Source organism: Oryctolagus cuniculus, chromosome 5 (assembly GCF_051225735.1).
Source record: "Oryctolagus cuniculus isolate XC-2025 breed Fujian yellow rabbit chromosome 5, ASM5122573v1, whole genome shotgun sequence".
Taxonomy (NCBI): Eukaryota; Metazoa; Chordata; class Mammalia; order Lagomorpha; family Leporidae; genus Oryctolagus; species Oryctolagus cuniculus.
The window spans coordinates 143,743,305-143,765,001 of NC_142871.1; the positions used below are offsets into that span (position 1 = coordinate 143,743,305).

The 21,697-nt window shown below is 47.3% G+C and overlaps 1 protein-coding gene across 28 annotated transcripts in view; it reads right to left on the bottom strand.

Annotated features, from left to right (window-relative positions):
* Positions 1–498: 498 nt before the first annotated feature.
* The window catches only part of ATXN1 (ataxin 1), a 451,593-nt gene continuing 430,394 nt past the window's right edge, over positions 499–21,697 (bottom strand). For all 28 annotated transcript variants that reach the window (XM_051832601.3, XM_089333309.1, XM_089333314.1 and 25 more), the window contains one exon: positions 499–8,153. In XM_051832601.3, coding sequence (XP_051688561.1) covers positions 7,623–8,153 — 531 coding nt within the window. In that variant the 3' untranslated portion in view covers positions 499–7,622. The remainder of the gene's footprint in view (positions 8,154–21,697) is intronic.

The window sequence follows — 21,697 nt, forward strand, 5'->3', positions numbered from 1 at the left end:
ACGGAAAGTGTTCCCGTTCCTCCTTGGGCTAAGTAAAAACTCAGACCTTGAACCCCAAAGGTTTTCACCTCTGCATAACCTTCAGGCTGGAAGGGCTCGATGGCCACGTGTGGGAGTAGGGGGGAGCCCACGGGAGCCTCAGGTCCTTGGCATCTGCTATGCCATGTCTTTTTCAAGACAGCCCAGTGCAAACCCGTGGGGCACACATGACGCCAGCAAGGAAGCTGCTGATGGAATTTCTCCCCAGCAGGAACCACAGGAAAAACAAATGATCCTGCCACTTCAGACCACCATCCAGTTTCCAGCCAAATGGTAGAGAATGCGCCGATGGTGCCGCAGCTGCCAGTTGTGGGCTGCAGGCAGAACCCTGCAGTGGTTCAAACAGGAGGTGTGATGTGAGCCAGATGAGCCATGGTGTCAGATAAGGGCATGTGCCTTTAAGAGGCTCTTCACTGTTTTCTCAGCCTCTCTGAGGACCCAACAGAAGACAAAGACACCTTTGCAATTGGCACTGTTATTTTATTAGTACGAGTATACTGAAACAATAAACTTGTACTGGTATACAGACAATTTATTTAAAACAATTTTGTTCAAATTTTGAATCAAACATTGTTTTATTATAATAATGAAATAATTTCTACCTAGAAAACCTGCAAGCACCATCAAAGAAAGGGACCATAAAATTCAATAAACAGACTTGAGTGTATCCTACAAATAGACACACCACAATTAGAAAATAGAATATGAATTCTTCCATTTTTTTAATATTTGTTTTAAAAAAGCTAGTGCAAGTACAATATTTTACACTGGAATTACAGAGTATGCACGCATATGGAAAAAAGTTCTCCTGTCACAATAAAAGCTCTTAGCTATGTATGCACTTAAAATTTTCTTTTCAATAAGGTGCAAAACATCATTCCTTCCCTCCATCTCCAGTCTGGTAGTGCCCTCAACCCAAGTGCTGGGATCTGATTTCCCTTGGCCTGTGAGAGGCATATGAGTGGAGGCTGGGCAGGTGCCCACCCTAAACTAGGACACCCAGTGGGACCAATCTCGGACATGGCTCTGAGGCCGGGACCTTGCTGTTGAGAGAGGAGGAGGGTGCTGTCTGCTCGGAAGGCCACCACCAATACTGACAAGGACTCTACTGGAACCTCCTTCAGTGGACTCGGGTTTGCAGTGGAGCAGTGCAGGCTGGGGAGGACGAGTCCCAGCCAAGAGGGCAGCACTCGGACAACCGGATGCACAGGTGTCGAGTTCACCGACAAAAGGATTTGCCCCAATCCTGCGCCAGATTGTAAAGAACAGGTGGAAGTCTGTGCATGGCGCTTGTGGGTGGTGCTCTTGGTAGCCCACAGCCCTAAGCTAGTGCCACCTCGGCCTTAGAAATTCTGGAGTACCGCGGGTTATCTTGGTAAGGATCACTGTAAACAGCGCTTGCCACGGAGGCCTTCCGAGTAGCCACAGAAAAGGAGACAAGCTCATGGGCCATCCAGACAGCAAACGGACAAATGAACTGAAGGGGGAGGGGTAGGGAGGGGTGGGGGTGGGTGAAGTCTCCAATGAATCTGCAGTGGAAGACTGGAGTCCTTTCAGACAAGGGAAGTCCTTGGGGATTCTTAAGAGACTGTTACTGCAGAGGGTCTACCGATTGGCCAAATGCATTTCTTTTTAATACAAGTTGAACCGTTTGTATGCAAGTCATGGGGACGTGAAAAACCGAAGCCGCTGTTTCCTGCTGCCCTGGTACAGGTGGATGTTAGCAACCAGAGCAGCTGCACCCAGCCAAGAAGGGAGGGGAGATTCTGAATTGAAGAGCTGCGGGGGGGGGGGGGGGGGGGTTTGCTAACTCACCCACAGCTGTCCTCCAGCCTGGTTTTTGGACAATAAAATGACTTCTGAGAAGTTCCATATTGATCTTGGCCTCTTTTTAAAATAAAAAAAATGAGTTGTTTCAATTGATTTCACCACTTAATAAAGGTGTTTCCATTTAACCACTTAAATGAGGTGGGGGGGGGGGGTGGTTGGGGCTTCGAAGACGGCTAACCAATTGTGGGTTTTCTGTCCCCATAATGAATCCTGTTTTCTTGGTAGCTAGGATCACTTGTTACAAACACTTCCTGTTCAGGGTTATATTCTTTGGGTTTAGAGGAACAAGAAGTGCTGAGAAGGTCAGACATCACCTCTGGAGGACAAGGAATTGCAATGGCTTAAGAGTGGCGACTAACAAGGGAGCTCAGGGAAGCACTGAGCGCAGGAACGAGCAGTCTTCTGAGTAGCAGAGTCCAGTCCCCTCCCTCAGGCGGGGCGCTGTGAACAGCGCAACAGGAAGCACAGGTCTAGTTTAAGAGCCTTTTACGTAAGAATTCTTCCAGGCCAGAACCATACACAGCTGATCACTTAGACATCATGACACATTTCTATGTACAAAAAAAAAAAACAAAAAAACAAAAAAAACCACATGGAACTTTCAACCCTTCTCTGCTGTTTTTTTTTTTTTTTTACAAACAAACTATGAAACTCGTTTCAACAGATCCGTATCTTTCAAACACTGAATGAAGCGTCTCGACATTCATTTTTCTTTTGTGCAATTTTTTTTAAACATTACCTGTACTCAAAGTGAGTGCTTCAAAATTCGTTTTCTTCAGCTTCTCAAATTAGGTGTACATTAGAAAAAAAAAAAAAACTTCCCACAAGGTATAGTACTACAAGAACAGATCCTATCGGTAAGGTAACAAATCTGAAGCGAGGTCATCTATGTCAAAGAAATCTCAGCTCCGAAGTAGAGGTGTGCAACTCGTTTGGACCTTCCCTACCAACAGAAATAGAACACTGTGGAAATGGGTGGAAACCAGCCCAACACAATAGCCTATGCCTGTGCTTCATTAAAAAAAAGTATATGCTCTGTGTATTTATTACTTGATGTGTTCTTAAGTTCTCTATTTCAGAAATCCTGGGTTAAAAAGACAAAGGTGGAAGCAAAGGCCCCCACACCATTTTAAAAACAAACCGAGTTTGTAATGCTCTTCCCTTTCGGGTCACCGCCCAACACACAGGGCCCCTGGCCCCGGTTTTTACCTGGAATCGTGGAGGGTGACGAGGTTGGAGGAGCAGGGCGGGGGCGGGGGGGGGGGGTGGCCTTCGGGAGGGAAGGGACCAGGCGGCTGGGTTCCTTGCAGGTTCATGACCCAGTAGCCATGACAACCAGCCTGCCACACAAAGCTCGGCCCTCTGCCCCCCTGGGGCCCTCACCCATGTCTGAAATAGCATGGTGTTAGTGTCTTCAAAAGCATCTAAGATGTTTCTCTATGGAAGAAATAGGTTTCCTTAGTAGTCACAGGTGTTAAAGGATATTGATTGTTTCCTTAAGAAACAAAAACAAAAACCCAAAGCCACGACGAAGACAACAACCAAAAATATAAATTTTGGCAACGTATTTCAGGAAAGATCAAAACTATGTGCAAAGAGTGGATTTTAGGATTACTAGGAGCTACTGTTCGTCCCGAACATGCAGCATTATATTGCGATCTATGCGTATCTAAGGAGTCATCCACAAGATGCAGGAAATCCAAACAGTCCTTGAAATTGTACAACCCTACTCCAGAGCAGTCAAAGTGCTGCTTCCGGACACCCCCGTGTACCCCACACACCAGCCCCGTCCCTGAGTAAGAGGTGTGAAGTTTCCGCAGAGTGTTCCCTGTACGGGGGGAGAAAAAAGGAGGGGGGCCCATCACACTCACCTCACACACAACACACAGGCTCACAACTCCTTGTGACAAGTGGGGTCAACGCCACCGACAAACTCAGGTTACCCCAAGCCAAAGTGGGCGCGGCGCAGAGAAACCCAGAACCGACGCGCGCACACGAGGATCCTGGAAGTCCAGATGACAGGGCAGTCTGGATTCCACGTTCACAGATTTGAGGTAAGTGGCGTCCCTCGCCACACCCATCCCACCCCCTGCCCCAAGGTGGCCCAGGCAAACTCAAAGATTCTTAAACACATTCTAAGGAACAGTCATTTTTATATATTTAGAAATCCCTATACAGAGAGGTTCTTGTTTGTTGGTTTCTTATGAATAGTATTATTAGTTTTTTTTTTTTTCTTTTCGCCCTGACTAATTTCTTGGTGATTGTGTTCAGTTGTAAACACAGAAGGCCTGCTGTTAGTAGTTTAAAAATGGAAAACGGGAAAGAAAGCGAGCATGCGAGCCGGCTCTGAGGCACGCCTACCAAGTGGACATGGTGCACGGCATGCGGCTGATCCTTGGCAGTGGAGGGGCACTACAGAATTTCAACCCCTGTCATCCACAGGTTTGCTACACAGAGCGCTGGCCACAGCCAGGGGCACGCCAGCGTCGGGGGACGAGAGGGGGCTTCTCTGCCCTCTGTGCATTCTTCCTCTTTCAAGAGAAAGCTGCTACAGGGACAGAGACCATGGTTGGCAGGTGGTCCCCTCCACGGTCACGGGCCAGCACACTCAGCACGCATGCACACAACAGGTCACACTTGTTGCCCCACGCTCAGAGGACACAGGCCTCGAGACCATGGAAAATGGGTCGCCTCCAGCCTACGTTGCTCCAGAGTGCGCCCCAGAAATCCACCTGCCTCCTTCCTGTCCATGCTCCATCATCACTATTCCGTGTGGTTCTCCCTGGGGTCTCCTCAGCTGGCCCCATCCTGCAGTGGGGTGACAGACACTGGGGGCTCCTGCAGGCTCCTGCCCCAACACTCAGCACTCGCAGTGGGAAAGGCGGGAGGAGGCTGCCCTTCCCTGGCCAGAACCGGGGGGGAGGGGGAGGGCGGGGGGGGGGGAAGAGATTGGAAAGATCACGTGAACAAGGAATAAGCCTAAAAGGAATGAGCTTTCACTATAGCACACTGGTCAGATTCTATTGGCACGGAAAGTATTGCACATTCTAAAAAAAAAAAAAAAAAAAAAAAAAGCAAGAGTGTGTGAAATGGGACAGATGTTTAGAAAGAACCAATTGTTTTACAATTCCTATACCTGAAACAGAACCATGAAAAGCATGAGGATGTTCCTATTGCTCCAAACCATGTGTGTTTTCCCGTTTTAGTGTTGGGGTGGTGGATCCGGTCAGTTCAGTACGGAAAGTAAGCAAGAGGGGTATCGTGTCTCTCTGAGTCCACGTGAGTTGTAGATAGTGGTACCACTGAGAGCAAAGTCTGTGTGGCAGCCCCAGAGTCCTCTTACCATCAAAGGTTAAAAAAAACAAAAGGGAAAAACAAAACCTATTCATTGCAAGTGCCCTGAGCAGAATATATGGAAGATTAAGCAAGTTCTCTAAACGGAAATGTTTAAAAAAATACAACACTACAGAAGCAGTGTGACCGCGAGGGTGGGAGGGCCCACCAGGTCCCACCCCACCAGCTCAGCTAGAAAATTCAAGGAAAGAGTCTAGCTATTCTTAACCTACTCAGATGTTTTTGGTACACCCCAGAAAATGGTTTATAAGAATCATTAGTCCCTGTGAGAACCAAATGTAAAGGAATCCTAGGGAGCCAACATGTGGGTTGATGGTAGCATATTTTCTTTTGTAAATTCATAAAATGGCAGAAGTCCTATTTTCAATGGCCACAGAAACATCGAGTAAGTACTTTCTCAGGTTAGCTGCAGCCATCCAAACAACAGTCAAAAATTTCTCCCTGCTTATAAAACCTTTTTTTTAAGCATTTTAAAATGCACTCAAAACCCACAAATGATATCAGATATCTGGGAATGAAAGATGTAACCTATGAAATACCCTTTCTGGGTTTGTACCAAACACGAAATCTTGATTGGATTCCAAATAGAAAAAAAAAAGTCATCTGAAAACATTAATAACAACAATAGTAAAGTAAGTCTTTAAAAAAAAAAAAAAACTTGCTCACAAATACAAATGTTGATGGAAAACTCTCTCAGTGAGTCTGAAGACAGTTCTCCAGGTTGTCCTGCTGAGACCTGGCTTTTTGTGACAGAGGCGGCAGAAAGACCAAAGTGAATTCTGAAAGGAACATAACCTTATAAAACAGCCTAGAGCTTAGGCAGTTTAGAAAGAAATTCTGCTACATTTATTTATGCTCGTTCAGTCCCCCAAACCTTTCCCACAATGTTATTAGGTAAAAACTGCAGGAATATCACACCAATTATAAACTCAAGATGTGCAAATCGCAAGGTTCTTTAAAAGTTCATCTTAAAAGGAAAAACACTGGACAAAAATGAGGCTTCTCTCCATCCCTTCTCTCTGTTTCTCTGCCAACTCTGCATATATGCCTTTCACTCCTTCTCCAACATCAAAGTGACAAGTGCCTCCTGTCAGGTAGTACTTGGTGGTCATTTTCTGTCATACACTAGCTCGTCATTCACGTTCGTCCCTTTCAACCACACGGAGACTTTCCAAATCTTGCCGGGAGCAACTCTGCAGAGCTGAAATGCAGTTAACAGTGTTGACAAACAAAAAAGAAAGCAACTTAGTTTTTGTGTGTTGGTTGATTTTCTTTCCCGAAAGTTGAAAGTGAGATACAGTACTCGTTGAATGACACAGATCAAGATGCTTGATGATAAAGGGTGACAGGCATTGTAAGTGCTTAGAAAACAGGAATCTATGCTCATTTTCAGAATCGAATTCCTCGTGTCACACTGGAATCTGAAAGCAGTGGCACCCGTGCTGTCCATTGCCATGGACTCTTAAGTAGGACTGCAAAGACACAAAGACTTTGCCAACTCAGCGCGAGAGCTCCTGGTGCTCTCACTGCTGGGTGGTCTGCATCTACCTTTCTGGAGCCACAAGGCTAGGATCGGACTGGTTCTCCTAGCACTGCACAGAACCAGCGAGGGTGTTCCCTCACCCCAGCCCCAGCCCCCCATCATGGTGCAAGCTGTGTTGGGGGTGGGAAGGGTGATACGGGCAGGGCCTCCCTGCCCACAGCGACACCCTTGGCGACATCACTGCACTAGTAAAGCAGAAATGAAATCCCACGTGTGGCAGTTGCTCTTTAAAAAAAAGAAATATGTATCAGTGCAGTCAAGGCCCCATAGGGGGAAATATATCTCTATATGATTAAAAGTTGCTTTTATTGTAAAATGTGTTGGAGAGAAAAACGTTCTTTGAAACGGAGAGCTTTCCTTTCCATCTGCCGCCTGCCCTGAAGCTGGGGTCCTGATGTTGACTTTGAATGTGGGAACCCCAGGAGGATGCTGCTCTGTACCGCCCCCTACCCCCAGCCCCCGCTGAAGGCAAGAGGGCAGCACAGAGGGAGGCAGGGGCCGAGAGACCCTCTCACCCGCCCGCTGTGGCCCCCACGCACCCTCACAGGCACACGCCCCTCTACCCCTGCAGGTCCCTTCCCATTGGCCTCTCTCGGGACCCCGGCGGGCCCGGGCACCTGCCGGCTGCTGCCCTGCCTGCCAGTGGCCCACCCGCCACTCCCCGACAGACACTCGCGGACAAAGCGTATGCACCAGTCTCCTGCGACACACCTGCTGTAACTGTAATGACAAGGTTAGAACAGAAATCTAAAGTAAGAGGATAACATGTAAATACTGTGTTATTTAGCCTACAGTACAGTAATCTGGATACGAAGGAAGGGCACGGGACGGCCGCGGCGCCTCGTCCGCTCTGCCTCTACTTGCCCACGTTAGACCGGCCCTCGATGCAAATCTTGACCTCCTGAGGAATCAGAGAAGGCTTGGGAAGAGTCAAAGGCGGCTCGTCCTCCGACTTCTCCAGTTTGCGGGTCTCCGGCGCCGACCACCTCCTCTTCCTCGCGGCCGCGGGCCTGCTGGGTTCTACTTTCGTGAAGAAGGGTGCTGCGGGCAAGCCCATCTTCTCTGGAAACTTCAGTTCACCGTTCTCAGACAGCATCTGAGCGCTTCCCTGATTGAGCCCGTTCTCCTGCTCGGCGTACCTGTGTCTGCTGCCCGCCAGGCTGTCGGTCTTTGAGCGCTTCAGCAGGACACTGGCAGCATCTGCGGGCTGGCCCTTTTTAACAGAGCCATTCTTGGCGTTCTTGAGGGTGAGCGAGATGCAGACGTCACCTACTGAGAGTCTGGAACACGGCAGATCAAAGAGCTGGCTGGTTCTCTCCGGGCAGCAGGACGACCAGCCCTGTCCAAACACAAAAAAAGGATACTCGACCAAGACTTCCACGCTGACCTGTGGGAACAGGGAGAGACAGAGAGGCAGACAGGAGGGAAACCAGTGAGAGCTCTGTATGATTTCCTTCCTTCCCTTCCTTCCCTTCCTTCCCTTCCTTCCCTTCCTTCCCTTCCTTCCCTTCCTTCCCTTCCTTCCCTTCCTTCCCTTCCTTCCCTTCCTTCCCTTCCTTCCCTTCCTTCCCTTCCTTCCCTTCCTTCCCTTCCTTCCTTCCTTCCTTCCTTCCTTCCTTCCTTCCTTCCTTCCTTCCTTCCTCCCCCACTCACACACACACACACAGGCTGCATGTTAATAAATTAGACTCCACTAACAAACTTCCCTTCCCTAGCAACACAACACAATGAGGCCCTTTGCTGCCTGTTGTATCTGCGTTTACTACATAGAGAAGCTGGGCAGGAGCCAATGCAGAAAACGGTCCAGTGAAAAGGTCCATTCAGTATCCAAATACTTCACTTAGCATTAGCTCTATCCCTGGTCTCTGTTAAAACAAGTCAGCTGGGGGTCAGCATTGTGGTACAGCAGGGTTCAGCCGCCGGTGGCAATGCTGGGCTCTCATAGGAGCACGAGTGTGTGGGCTGGTGGCTCTGCTTCCAATCCTGCTCCATGCCAGAGGTGGGGCTACAAGGAGACATTTAAGTATCACAAACAAAGGCAAGGAGAGGGTACGGGATGGGTATTTGCAAAATAGCCAAAGTCTGAAAGGCACCCGATGCTTTTAAGAGTTTAATTCTCATGAAATTAAATTTATTCAACATTATAAAAAATTTAGAGAGAGAGCAATGAAGTAGTTTAAAAAGTCAATTTTCAATGGCTGTTTGAGATGTATTAGACTAGGCAATTTTGGAACAAGCTTCCTACTAAGGAAAACTGGAAGCTGTCAACAACAACAACAAAAATACCATAAAAACAACAAAATTAAAAATTCTGAAGAAAATGTTAAAAAGCATTTTTATCAGGGCCAGTGTTGTGGTGTTGATGCCAGCATGCCATGTTGGTGCCAGTATGAGTCCCAGCTGCTCCACTTCTGATCCAACTCCCTGCTAATGGCCTAGAAAAAGCAGTGGAGGGTGGATCAAGGGTTCAGGCCCCTGCCACCCATTTGGGAGACCCAGAAGAAGCTCCTGGCTTCAGCCTGGCTCAGCCCCAGCCATTGCAGCCATCTCAGGAGTGAACCAGCAGATGACGATCTGTCTGTCTCTCACTCTCTCTGTGTAACTTTCAAGCAAATAAATAAATGAATAAATAATTAAAAAAACACTGTTTAAAGGCACTGGACAGAAATAAGACAGTAAAAAACTTAACTGTGTCAAACCAGAAAAGGATATGATAGCCCACAGATTTGAACCTGGTGGTGTTCCAAGCCAACTTTGAATATTTCAAAGTAGAGCAGTTATAAGATTAAGTGGGCTTCTGGGAATCTCAATAGCATTTTGTGTGTGTGTGTAATGCAGTGCAGGGTACACCAAGGGACGGTGATCTTTGGTGAACCCCGCTTTTTTTTTAAGATTTATTTTATTTATTTGAAAGACAGAGTTACAGAGAGAGGTAGAGACAGAGAGAAAGTCTTCCATCTACTGGTTCACTCCCCAGATGCCCACAATGGCCAGAGCTGCGCCAATCTGAAGCCAGGAGCCAGGAGCCAGGAGCTTCTTCTGGGTCTCCAACTTGGGTGCAGGGGCCCAAGCACTTGGGCCATCCTCCACTGCTTTCCCAGGCCACAGCAGAGAGCTGGATTGGAAGTGGAGCAACCGGGACTAGAACTGGCGCCTATATGGGATGCCGGGCGCTTCAGGCCAGGACATTAACCCACTGTGCCACAGCACCGGCCCCGAACCCCGATTTTTAACCTCTGATCCCAAACACTATGCCTTAAAAGTAAGGGTGCATCAGAAGTGGATAGGCCTTCCAAGGTCTGAAGTCAAATCTTAATCATCTCAGTCTCTAACACTGGATTCAGCTCTTGAATTATTTCCACACTGTTGCAAATACTACATTACCATTCAATTTTGAAAAGGGAGGAAGAATGAGGAGACCAAGAGAGAAGCAAAACTAATAAAGACAAAACATCTGATCATAAGAACAGACCCACAGGGGCTTCTGGTAATCACCAGAGACTTAAAAATGACCCTGCTTACAATATTTCAGGAGATGAAACACAAGCTTGAGGAGTGGGGAGAAAACTAGAATCTTAATTTTTTAAATGATATATTTATTTATTTGAAAGGCAGAGAGAGAGAGAGAGAAAGAGAAAGAAAGAGAGAGAGAGGTCTTCTATCCATCTACTGGTTCACACCCCCAGATGGCTGCAATGGCTGGAGCTGGGCCAATCTGAAGCCAGGAGCTTCTTCCAGGTTTCCCACGGGGGTGCAGGGGACCAAGAACTTGGACCATCTTCCATTGCTTTCCCAAGGCCATAGCAGAGAGCTGGATCGGAAGTGGAGCAGCCGGGACTTGAACTGGCATCCATACAGGATGCCGGCACTGCAGCCAGCGGCTTTACCCGTTATGCCTGCCCCAAGTCTAATTTATTTTTAAAATATTTCTGGACACTCTAGAATGAAAGCACTATATTCACTAAGATCAAGATAATTTTCCAGCTGAATAGACACAGTTGAAGAAAGAATTAGTGAACTGGGTTCTGTAATTGGATTCTGAACTAGATTAAGAGCTTTAGAAGAAACTACAAAAAATGAATCAAAGGTACAAAAAAAGGGGGGGGGCTAATTCAGAGGAGAGCCTAAGAGACAGAAGATACATTGAGAAGGTCTAATAGATGCACAATTTGAATCCTAGGAGGAAAGAGAACTAATACTTGAATTTTCCCAGACTAACAAGAGGGAAGTCACAAACTCAAGAAGACTTAGCCCCAAGAAAGAAGAGTGAGGAAATATCCTCACCCAAGCAGGTTATAGTTAAACTGCTCTAAGCCAGAGACAGGAAAGAAAAATCTTAAAAGCCTCCAGATCAAACAGACATTACCTCAAATCAGTAACAATTACATTCACACTCTCCGTCAACAAAAATAATGGGAGCCGGAAGACAATGGAATATCTTTAAAGTGCTGAGGTAACAGAGTTGCCAATCAAGCATTCTATACAGAGCACAAAGCTTCTTCAAGAATGAAGGCAAAATAAAGACGTTTCAGACAAACAGTAATTAAGGGAACTCACCAGCAACAGAACTGCTCTACAGAAAATACTAGAGTAAGCTTTCAGAAGGAAAAAAAAAAAAACCCACAAAGAATCTAGAGAGAGGTTTGTAGATGCAGGGAGAAATGAAGAGCAAGGAAACGGGAGCTATGTGGGTAAATCCAAATAAGCATCGGCTCTATACAATAGTGAAAATGTCCACTGAACTTCATACACTTGCATTATACCTACTCATAAACCATTAAATACTAATACAACTGTGGAAAGTAATAAATTTCCATGGAATGGACATGGAGTGTGACTCTTCTGCTTAACCTTCTGTATCTTCTTTGACAACTCTGATCATTTTAGTTAAATACACACTTCTTGAATGACAAGGTTTACTGGAAGCAGATAAATGTGTTCAGATAGGACAGCTGGAGAGAATCCGTGTGGAAGCCCACTTCTGTTGTGTGTGTATGAGCATGAGCCTACACACAAGTGTACACATCTGGGGAAAAGTTTCATAATCATTCGGGGCTGTTTATTTTAAAAATTATTTATTTTCATTTTATTTGAAAGGGAGGTAGGGAGAGGAGGGAGGAGGTAAGAGAGGCAGGTGGGTAGATCTTCCACCTACTAGTTCACTCCTCAAATGGCCATAACAGTCAGGGATGGGCCAGACCAAAGCCAGGTGCCTAGAACTCAATCTGGATCTCCCACGTGGGTTGCAGTGATCACCTACTGCTTGTCAGGGTGTGTGTGGACTGGAATGTCGATTGGAAGCAGAGAAGCTGGGATTCAAAGCAGGCACTCCAACATGGGATGCAGGTGTTCCACGTAACAACTTAATCACTGAGCCAAACGCCTCCCTATTCTGGGCTGTTTTAATGATGTAAAGAAAGCTAAAAATTTTTGAGTGTCTACCATCTGTCAAACACCCAGGTATCAATTTCATAAAAAGTATTTTGTTTAATGTTCACAATGTACTAGTGAGATGAGTATTGCTATTCCAGTATTACAAATAGTCTCCAAGAGATCTGAGAAATCACTTGCCTAATGTCCTAGCTATTAGTTTATTGAAGTGGGAATCAATCCTAGTTGTTGGTCCTGAAACCGGTTCTCTATGTTGTCTGATCTCTATCCCTATGACCAAAGATATTACAATTCTACCAAAGAGATGAACTTAACCTTTCTACTACCCCAACAGTGTTGAGTATTACTTGACATAAGTAGGATCCAATAGCATGAGCCTGCTTTGTGTCATGGTACAGAAAATTGTTTAATGGTGTGTGCCTTAAACAATTGTAGTCACCTTACATAAGTGTGGGTAAGACTCATGTCCATTCCCAAAACAACACTTATATCACAGACACATAAAAGGAGCCTTTAAGAAGTTCATGAAAAATGGCATTCAGAAATGTTTATTTAGTGCAAAGGAACTCTGAAATCCATGAAGTGAGTCTTCAAAAAGCTCATGGAACATGTGTATTATGAAAATGCTATGCATGGATTTCAAAATTCTTTTTTTTTTTTTTTTTGACAGGCAGAGTGGACAGTGAGAGATAGAGACAGAGAGAAAAGTCTTCCTTTGCCGTTGGTTCACCCTCCAATGGCCGCCGCTGCAGCCGGCGCACCGCGCTGATCCGAAGCCAGGAGCCAGGTGCTTTTCCTGGTCTCCCATGCGGGTGCAGGGCCCAAGCACTTGGGCCATCCTCCACTGCACTCCTGGGCCACAGCAGAGAGCTGGCCTGGAAGAGGAGCAACCGGGACAGAATCCGGCGCCCCAACCGGGACTAGAACCCGGTGTGCCGGCGCCGCAAGGTGGAGGATTAGCCTATTGAGCCACGGCGCCAGCCAAAATAAATATATTTTAATGCCATGTTTCCAAGAACCTTTCAACATACCCTCATATATACAGACTGAATATCCATTATCCAAAATGTTAGGGAACAGAACTACTTTGGGGTTTGGCGTGTTGTAGGTTTGGGAAAATTTGTGTAGACTTCACTGGTTGAGCGTCTTTCATCCAAAAGTCCAAAACCTGAAATTCCCCAAAATCTAAAGCATCAGTCAGTGCTCAGAAAGTTTCAGACTTTGGATTTTCGGATTAGGGATGTGCAATCTACATTTGCGTACACACACGTAGAACTATATCTCCAAGTGGCAGAATCAGAGGGGGGTGCCCACTGACTTGTACGTGGGAAGCCCCATCTGGAACCCACTCCACAGATCCTCTCCCAAACCTCCAAGAGCCATCAACAACATAAGCTGAGCAGAAGGAACAAATGCTACAGGAGGTGACATTTGGGGATTGTTTAGCTGTGTTTCCAAGTCATAAAGAAGCAAAGTTCTCAAGTGTAAATATCTCGTAGGATGCTCCACCAGACTCACTGTTCACTTCCTCCTGCCTGACATCCCTGCTCCTGGGAGCTCTATTTCCAAACACGCAGTCTCTCTCGGCTCTGCACGTGTCTGGACCATCCCTGCTCTTGAAGATGCGCTGCCTCCTTGCTGGCACACGGCCGGACACCCACCAGTGACAGCTCCTTGACGTGTGGCCCACATTATACACGTTCCTTGGAGCTGCCAGTATTTCATCTTCTAAGCATCTCCTGTAAAGGTTTAGATAAATCTATCTGAAGATTTTACATTACCAAAGCTCATTAAATTAAAAAAAAAGCCATTATAACAACTGGTATCATGCAAAGATAGAGAAGCTATACTTCCCATGAAATACAATGCTTTTGGATACTCTGCAGGTCTTTTATTATTTCCTCACCGCAAAATTCCAAAGACAAGCCTTAGAACAAAATGTTTTGATGTCTCATAGCTAGAACAGTCAACCTAAAAATTTGTAAAATAATAGTGATAGGGAGAGAGAAGAGTATTAAGATGTGCAATAAAAAGAGCAAATGGCAGTGAATTTATTTAACCTGGTAGGTTTGGGAGACTTTTCTTCATGACTCCCAAGGCTTGTCTTTGGTCCATTCTGCCTAAATTCTGGTTTTGCCTCTTCCCAAAGGAGTCCTTGGGAAAGCTCCAGCTGAGTCTACAGCAGCCATGCTGAGAAGGAAAGATTATTCAGATAATCTGACTGCTGGCTAGCCCAAGTCAAATGCTGTTTGTTTCCTCACTCATCACCCAGCTATACAATATGCTTTTGTGTTTGCTTTTGGTCTGAGTGTATGTGGATTCAAATAAAGATTTCTCTTTCTTTGGTGAAAATTAAAACCTTGTTACACATATCCTAAATTTACACCTGCTGTATTCATAGCAAACCTATTTTTATTTTATTGTTCGGTTTGTTGTAAGGACATACACATTTTCAAAGGTTAGCTGACCATTAACAGATGTTGAAGAGGGGTTCTTCAGTGAGAATTTACATGGTTCAGTCTGTCTGCCTGAAGTTTCCTGGAGGGGAGTGTTATCTGCTTAAACTCACTGGCAATGCCAAAGGAGACATTTTGGAATAAAACAGTGATTCTGTTAACATGATGTCATGTTCACCTGGGACACTGAGCATCATGAATGCCTTGAACTCGAGACCATGCATGACTTCCCTAGCGTGCTGAGAGCCTCAAAATAGTACAGAGCAAGCAGTCACTAGGACGTGCTCCGGGTACTCAGTTTTTGGAAATTTCAACAAGTGTACACTGGGCAGCTGCTACGTGTTAGGGACCACAGGGAAAAAAATAATCTATGGTTTACACCTAATTTCTTGCCTCCCACAAGAAGACAGAAAATACATGTAGATAAGCAAATTCACAAGGGTGTATTTGGATCCTGGCTACCATGTTGTCCAAGGGTTTCTAATCTGTAGGCCAACCTCAATGTGATGGAAACAGACCTCCTGACTGGCCCCTGTCTGCTGCCTCCTTTTCCTTCCCCTTCTCCACAAATGTATCCGCATCCTTCCCAGTTGTTGAGGTCTAGGGCCAGGAACTCACACTGTTCTCTGCTCTTTCTCTCATGCCACACGCATCCAAAGCATAAGCAAACCCTGTTGGTTCCTGTTCCAAAGACACTGAGAATGAGACCATCTCTTATCACCACGGCCAACTCTGTTCTGGCCAAGCCAGCGTCTCATTTGGAGAAAGAAATGGCTGAGAATTAGCCTGTAGAAGTTTGCACTGTAATAATGGTTCTGGTCTCCTTGCTGGTCTTCAATTGCAAAGACAGTTGTACCTCCCGGTCCATGTACACAGTGCTGCCGCCCTCGGGAATCCCTTCTGCCTGGACACTGTGGCCTCCCCTCTTTCTGAGAGAGAAAAAGGTGGCTTTCCCAGCAGCCCTACTAACAACTCCTTTTGCCCTACTTTCCTCACTCTTTCATTTTTCCCATAGCGCTTCTCTTTTGATGTGTTATTTGTTTCACTTACTTGCATATTTGTCTGTCTTTCTACTTCCTCCAAATTCACTGCTCTGTGCCTAAAGTCTGGGATACGTCTCAGCATATAGTAGGTGCTCAGTTAAAAATCCCAAAGCTTAAACAGTTCTGTGTTTACTTCCCATTTAGAAAACCGTAGCCATGGCACAACTGGCCAACAGAGGTCAGTGTTTAGACATCAGAGAGGTTGCCTCCCCCATCCCACCCACCCCAGGGAGAGGGCAGGGCCTAAACCCTGCTAGGCAGCTCGGTGGCTAGGCCATAGCTATCTCGCTCAGTGCGCCCCTGTAGGTAGCTTGTCATGATCTCACGGAGCCGTAAGACAGGGACTTTCCACTCTTGCTTCCTCAGCTGTGCTAACAATCACTGGTTTATTTATGATCTTATTGGGGCTCCAAACATCCCTAGCATGGTCTCTGATGAAACCCCAATGAAAATAAATTCAGAGGCACTGTATCACACACAGCCAAAGCATGCGTAAGACTCGTGGGAACTCGACATGGTCCATTCTGTCACCTCCTAAAGACAGCATCTTGCAAACACCGTGGGGTCTGCAGGGTGACACGTGGGCATGGGCAGCCTTTGTCAGCCTCTCCAGACGCCCCCCTCCGCCCCGCCCCGGCTGCTGGGAGCAGCTGCACTTGCTCACTGCTGCTGTTAGGTGTGATCTGCCCCTCCTTTCCTTTCTCCAGGCCCCCGAATCGCCTCCTCTAAAAGCAACACCCCCGATTTCCACTCTGGATCGAGGAATCAAGACAGGGATTTAACAACGCAGCCTCCCTTCTGGGCTCACAATTATTTATTCAATGTCACCTTCCTCATCTGGCTAATGACTGGCTTTTAAGATCGTTTTTAGCTCTTCTGTGTGAAAGCTCAATAAAATTCCTTTAACCACTTAGTCGGCAATTACTGGATCTCAACACTAAGTGCGTCACATAGTTATGCCGTTTGATTGTATATTTCAACCCGAGATTTGTCTACATACACACATATGTATACATCACCAAAAACAAGAGAGAAGGAAAACAAAAGTCTGTTGTTTAAATGTCTCCGTCTCCCTTCACAGGAATCCCTGCTCTTACACGCGTGAAGGGCATCTGTCTCCTAGAACGTTTCCTGCCTGACGCTGTCTGAGCACACAGATTCTGCCGCAGCAGGGGTTAAGGAGGGCATCTCTCAGCATCTGGGTTTCTGTGAGGACAACCTGCTCTGGGCGCAATGATCAAACTGGGGATTCCTAACTCCGCCTGCCAGGGAGAGTCTTGATGCTGTCCTTGCTGCAGTGACAAGCTGAGCTGTTTTCTCCTGCAGACTGGTTGGTATGACTGTTCTCAACACGCAGAGAATCAGAAACCCCTGCAGAGCAATGATTAAGGGGATGAGCAGGAGACTCGTTTACTTCAATGTTTAAAAATCGTTAATAAAACCCGTTGAGACACTTCCACCACGCGGAGGAATATCTGTGAGTGCTCTCTTTAAAACACTTCACCACCGTCCTGCTCTGAGCCTGACTCAGCCTCTGGCAGAAGTGTCTCAGGGTTGCTCAGTAACCCCTACCCCAGCTGAGGCATGCCTCCCAACCCGAATCCCAGATTAATAGTCGGGGTTCCTCTCCCACACTGGCACACAGCTCACAGTGCTCCTGCCTGGGGAGGCCCCAACAGGAGGCTCAGGGCTGGCCAGGAAGGGCATTGCCGCCTTCCACACGCTGGGGTCTTAGAATGTGTGCCTTGAAGAACAATGACATAGTATTCAGTGCTTAAAGGAAAAGACTATCAAAGCCACGGAGGAAAGTTAGATGCATATTGCTAAGTGATGGGAGCTACAGACTGCCAACTATGGGGCATTCTAGAAAAGGCGAAGCTACTGCAACACAGAAATACTGGTCATTGGCAGGAGTTTGTGGTGTTAGGAGTGGGGTGGGGGGATGAACAGGTGAAGCATGAAGGATTCTTAAGGTGGTAAAAATATTCTGTATGGAACTGTAATGCATGATTATCACACCCACTGAAAGGAAACAAAGGGTAAATCTTAATGTAGACTACGAGCTATAGTTACTAATAATGTGTCCATACTGGGTCTTCCAATGTAACAAGCATATTCCATTAATGCAAGATTTTAACATCAGGGAAAATTATGAGTGTGGGAACTCTCTCTACTACTTTCTGCTCAATTTTTTAAAAAATCTAAAACTGCTTTAAACAACATATAATACTGTAAAACAACACTTGAAATGCATTTTATTTATTTCAAAGGCAGGCAGGCAGACAGGACTGCCATCCATTGGCTCACTCCACAAAATGTTTGCAATAGCCAAGACTGGACGAGGCTGAAGCCAGGCGCCTGGACACTCAATCTGAGTCTCCCACGTGGGTGGCAGGGACCCAAGCGCTTGAGCAGGAAGTCGGAATCAGGAGAGGAACTGAGGCTTGACCCATGTGTTCTGATGTGGGATGTGGGTGTCCAACACAGTCTCTTAATCCCTATGCCAAATTAATTCTCTTTAAGGAATTACATTCATTTTTTAAAAAGCTGTAAGCAACAAAGGACTAAGAGAATCTGCATCAGTATTACAAAAATGATCACCCAGTTGGGGGGGCATTTATGTCATGCAAAAATTAAAGAGGAGCATTTATCTTCATTTTTGCTGGGAGGGGAATACACAGACACACAAATAAAAACGAGGTTTGATATGGTTTCTCTGTGGGGACCTTCCTGGCATTCAAACTCGCAGGAGGTCTACTGTTCACAACCTGGGCACAGGCCCAGGCCGGGCTTTGCACACAGGACAATAGCCAACCTCTATTTTTTGGAACATCAGCATTCATTTTCACCAAGGCCCATATCCCTAGGTGTTCCATGCTGGCCAGGAGGTCTGCCTTGGCTGCTAAGCGGCTGGCTACCGAAGCTTATGCTCTGCTTGTCTGAGGGCCTTGGCTATTTTTAGGCACCTGCTAATCCATTCAGTGCCTAACGCTGCCACCGATGACTCACAAGTCTGTGGCAGCCAAACTAAAAAAGAGTGCAATGAAAGCAAAGCCACGGGCAGGCATGCAGTAAATACCTCATTATAACACACCGTACAAGCCCGCACCCGCACCCACCCCAGGACGGCCGGGAGAAGACAAGGAATCCGAATATTAAGCAGCCGCCGAGTCAGTTCAGAAAGCAGTCGCCCTGGGAGGATCTGGGAACAGCAGACAGCCCTAATCACATGTGGAGCTGGGCACTTAGGCAACAAGCAGCCCAGGGAGAGCGTCAGCCTCGAGCGCTTCACAAACAAACCGGGCTGCGACTCCACTGAGCTAAAGCCCCTGCACGCCCCCGGCTTCCGCAAAGTTGCGCCTAGGGGACCAGGGACAGAGACTAGGGAGGCTGGGGGGAGACAGAGGGAAGACAAGGGCCACCCAGCCTTGGAAGGGCTCCCCCTAGGGGACGGCTGCTGAGCTCCGTTTCTGCCTGGGTTGGGCCCCAGACCCAGGCCTCCCATCCAGCCTGGGTGGAGAAACACCGGCTGCAGGTGCTCAGGCAAGCTGACAAGCGCTCCGCCGGAGGAGCGGGGCTGCCGAGCCCCGCACAGGAGCGTGCCCTGGAGAGACGCAGCCTGAACTGGGCCACTGTCGCACGTCAGCATTTTTTCAGGCTTCCTGGTTTTCCTTGTAGAGCAGGAAGCCTTCAGTTTTCAGAAGTGAACTTTTTTTTAAAAAATTTATTTGTTTATTTGAAAGGCAGAGTTAGAGGCAGATGCAGAGAGAGAGAGAGAGAGATAGGTCTTCCATCTGCTGGTTCACTCCCCAAATGGTCACAATAGCTGGAACTGAGCTGATCCAAAGCCACGACCCAGGAACTTCCTCTGGGTCTCCCACACGGGTGCAGGGACCCAAGGACTTGGGCCATCTACTGCTTTCCCAAGCCAGAGCAGAGAGCTGGACTGGAAGTGGAGCAGCCAGAACTAGAACCAGCGCCCATATGGGATGTTGGCACTGCAGGCAGTGGCTTTAGCCACTATGACACAACGCTGGCCCCATGAGCTGTTTTTCTTCTCAGGGTCAGAGTACCCACGTTAAAGCAGGTTAGAGCAACCACCCTGGCACCTGGGCCCAGTGCTATGGATGGAGGAGGGTGGAATCAGACTGGGAGCTTCGGGGCTTCAGGTCCTGCATTTTCCTAAGCTGCTCTGACTCAAGGACACCGTGTGATGATGGCTCAGCCTTCATTTAGCTGCACTGGCTCCCACCTTGATGCTACCACTTCAGGTCCCATCTGGGACTCACCACAGACTCACGCCCCCCTATTTGGAGAACAGTAAGTGGGAGTGAGGCCGGGAGGAAGCCTTTGCTGTGCTCAGGGAGTCTCTACCAGAATCACGGATGGTGGAAGCAGTAACTCTCCCCCTACCTGGGGTGGAAAGTAGTACCCTCCCTCCACCTGTAGAGGGAGGTGGCTTCCCCAGTGAACTCAGGGGTAAAGAACCACATCTGGGTTCCCTTCACTTCTCCCGTGGCACAGGGGTGAGGACATGGAGCGCACAGATGCTTTGCCTATGCAGGACCCTGCTGGGCTGGGTACGGCAAAGCCGCAGGCACAGTGACAAATACCTGTAGGCATTTTTTTCCTGCACTGCCTTTTGTTGTACATTGCCAGAGAGAATATCAGAGACCTCTTGCCCCAGTAATTAGGAACTCAGCTCCTCAACCGTGATCACCTAAAGAACACCCTCTCTGTTTGACAGGTGGTAGGTAGCCTTAGTCCCTACCTAAGTCCACCTGCTGACCACCAGGAGCTCAAAGTCCCCTTCAAGTCTCCCTGAGTTTTTGGTCAGCCCACGCCAGTGAATTTTATGAAGGCTGTTCTGGAAGGGAGAAGAGTGAAGAATTAAAAAACTAAGGAGACTCAGAATAGCAACCTGGAGGAGGGGCCATCGAAAAGGTTGCAGGCAAATGGTATTAAAAGATAGAGTTGATTTGGGCACAAGTATTGCTTGAAACCCACTGTTTTTTCATAACATGTGTCTGCCATGCATTCTTTCCAAGTACCTTCCTATCATTTGCCTTTCTTAGAGATGACAGAAACTGCAGGTCAGAGGGAAACAACACAAAACACTGCTTTCACCAAGCACAGCCAGGGGAGGGTTCATGAGGTCGGCATCCTCGTGGCTGTCCTTCGGTGGAGGGCGTAGGCTTAGGGTCACAAAGCCACCTGCTGTGTTGAAAACCACTCCTGCTTCCACAGCCTCCCCAGTGCAATTTGTGACTTTGCTAATTAACGTCAGCAAGCAATTTGCACATTCCCAAATTTCCCAGTGGGTGCCTGTGTGACCAGTGTCTAACCAGCTGAGAAGACCTGGAAGAGTCTTTAGGCCTGGAGGGGAAAAAACCTTCAGGGAGGTGGTGATGGGGGCAGCAGCTTCAATGAATGCCGGGACTGGTTCTTCCTCATCCTCCCGCCATCCTCCCTCTCTGACTCCACTCATCCTGAAGCTGTTGCTACAGGCGGCAAGCACAGCTGGTGGAGTGTCTTAGCCGTGGTGACGTCAGCTGCTTTCTGATGGGCTTCCTGAGAAAGCGACAAATCGTTGCTTCTACAGCACAGAGCCCAAGCTGCCACTCCCCTCTTGCCTTTCTCTGCAGAAGCCCCTCCCCAACGGCTCCCAGCATGCCACATGGCCACACAGGGGCTGCCCCAGCCATGACCCATGTTCCACCTGCTAAGCTGTATGTGGACTGTCAGAAAAGTGAGAAATCAGAGCAGGCCCCAATCTCACCTGGAAGCCACATTCCCCCTCATTCAAGCACACATTTTGCAAAGTTCTAAGCAGAAGAAAATACACCTACAAGAGCACTCTGAAAAATTTATGGAAAACAGAATTTAAAGAGATGTTTATTCAGGTGCAAAACATTTTTGAGATCCACGCATAATGATTCATCTTTTAAAAGTTTATGGAAGGGACAGCATTGTGGTGCAGTGGGTTAGGCCCCAACCTGCAATGCTGGCATCCCATATGGGTGCAGGTTTGAGTCCTGGCT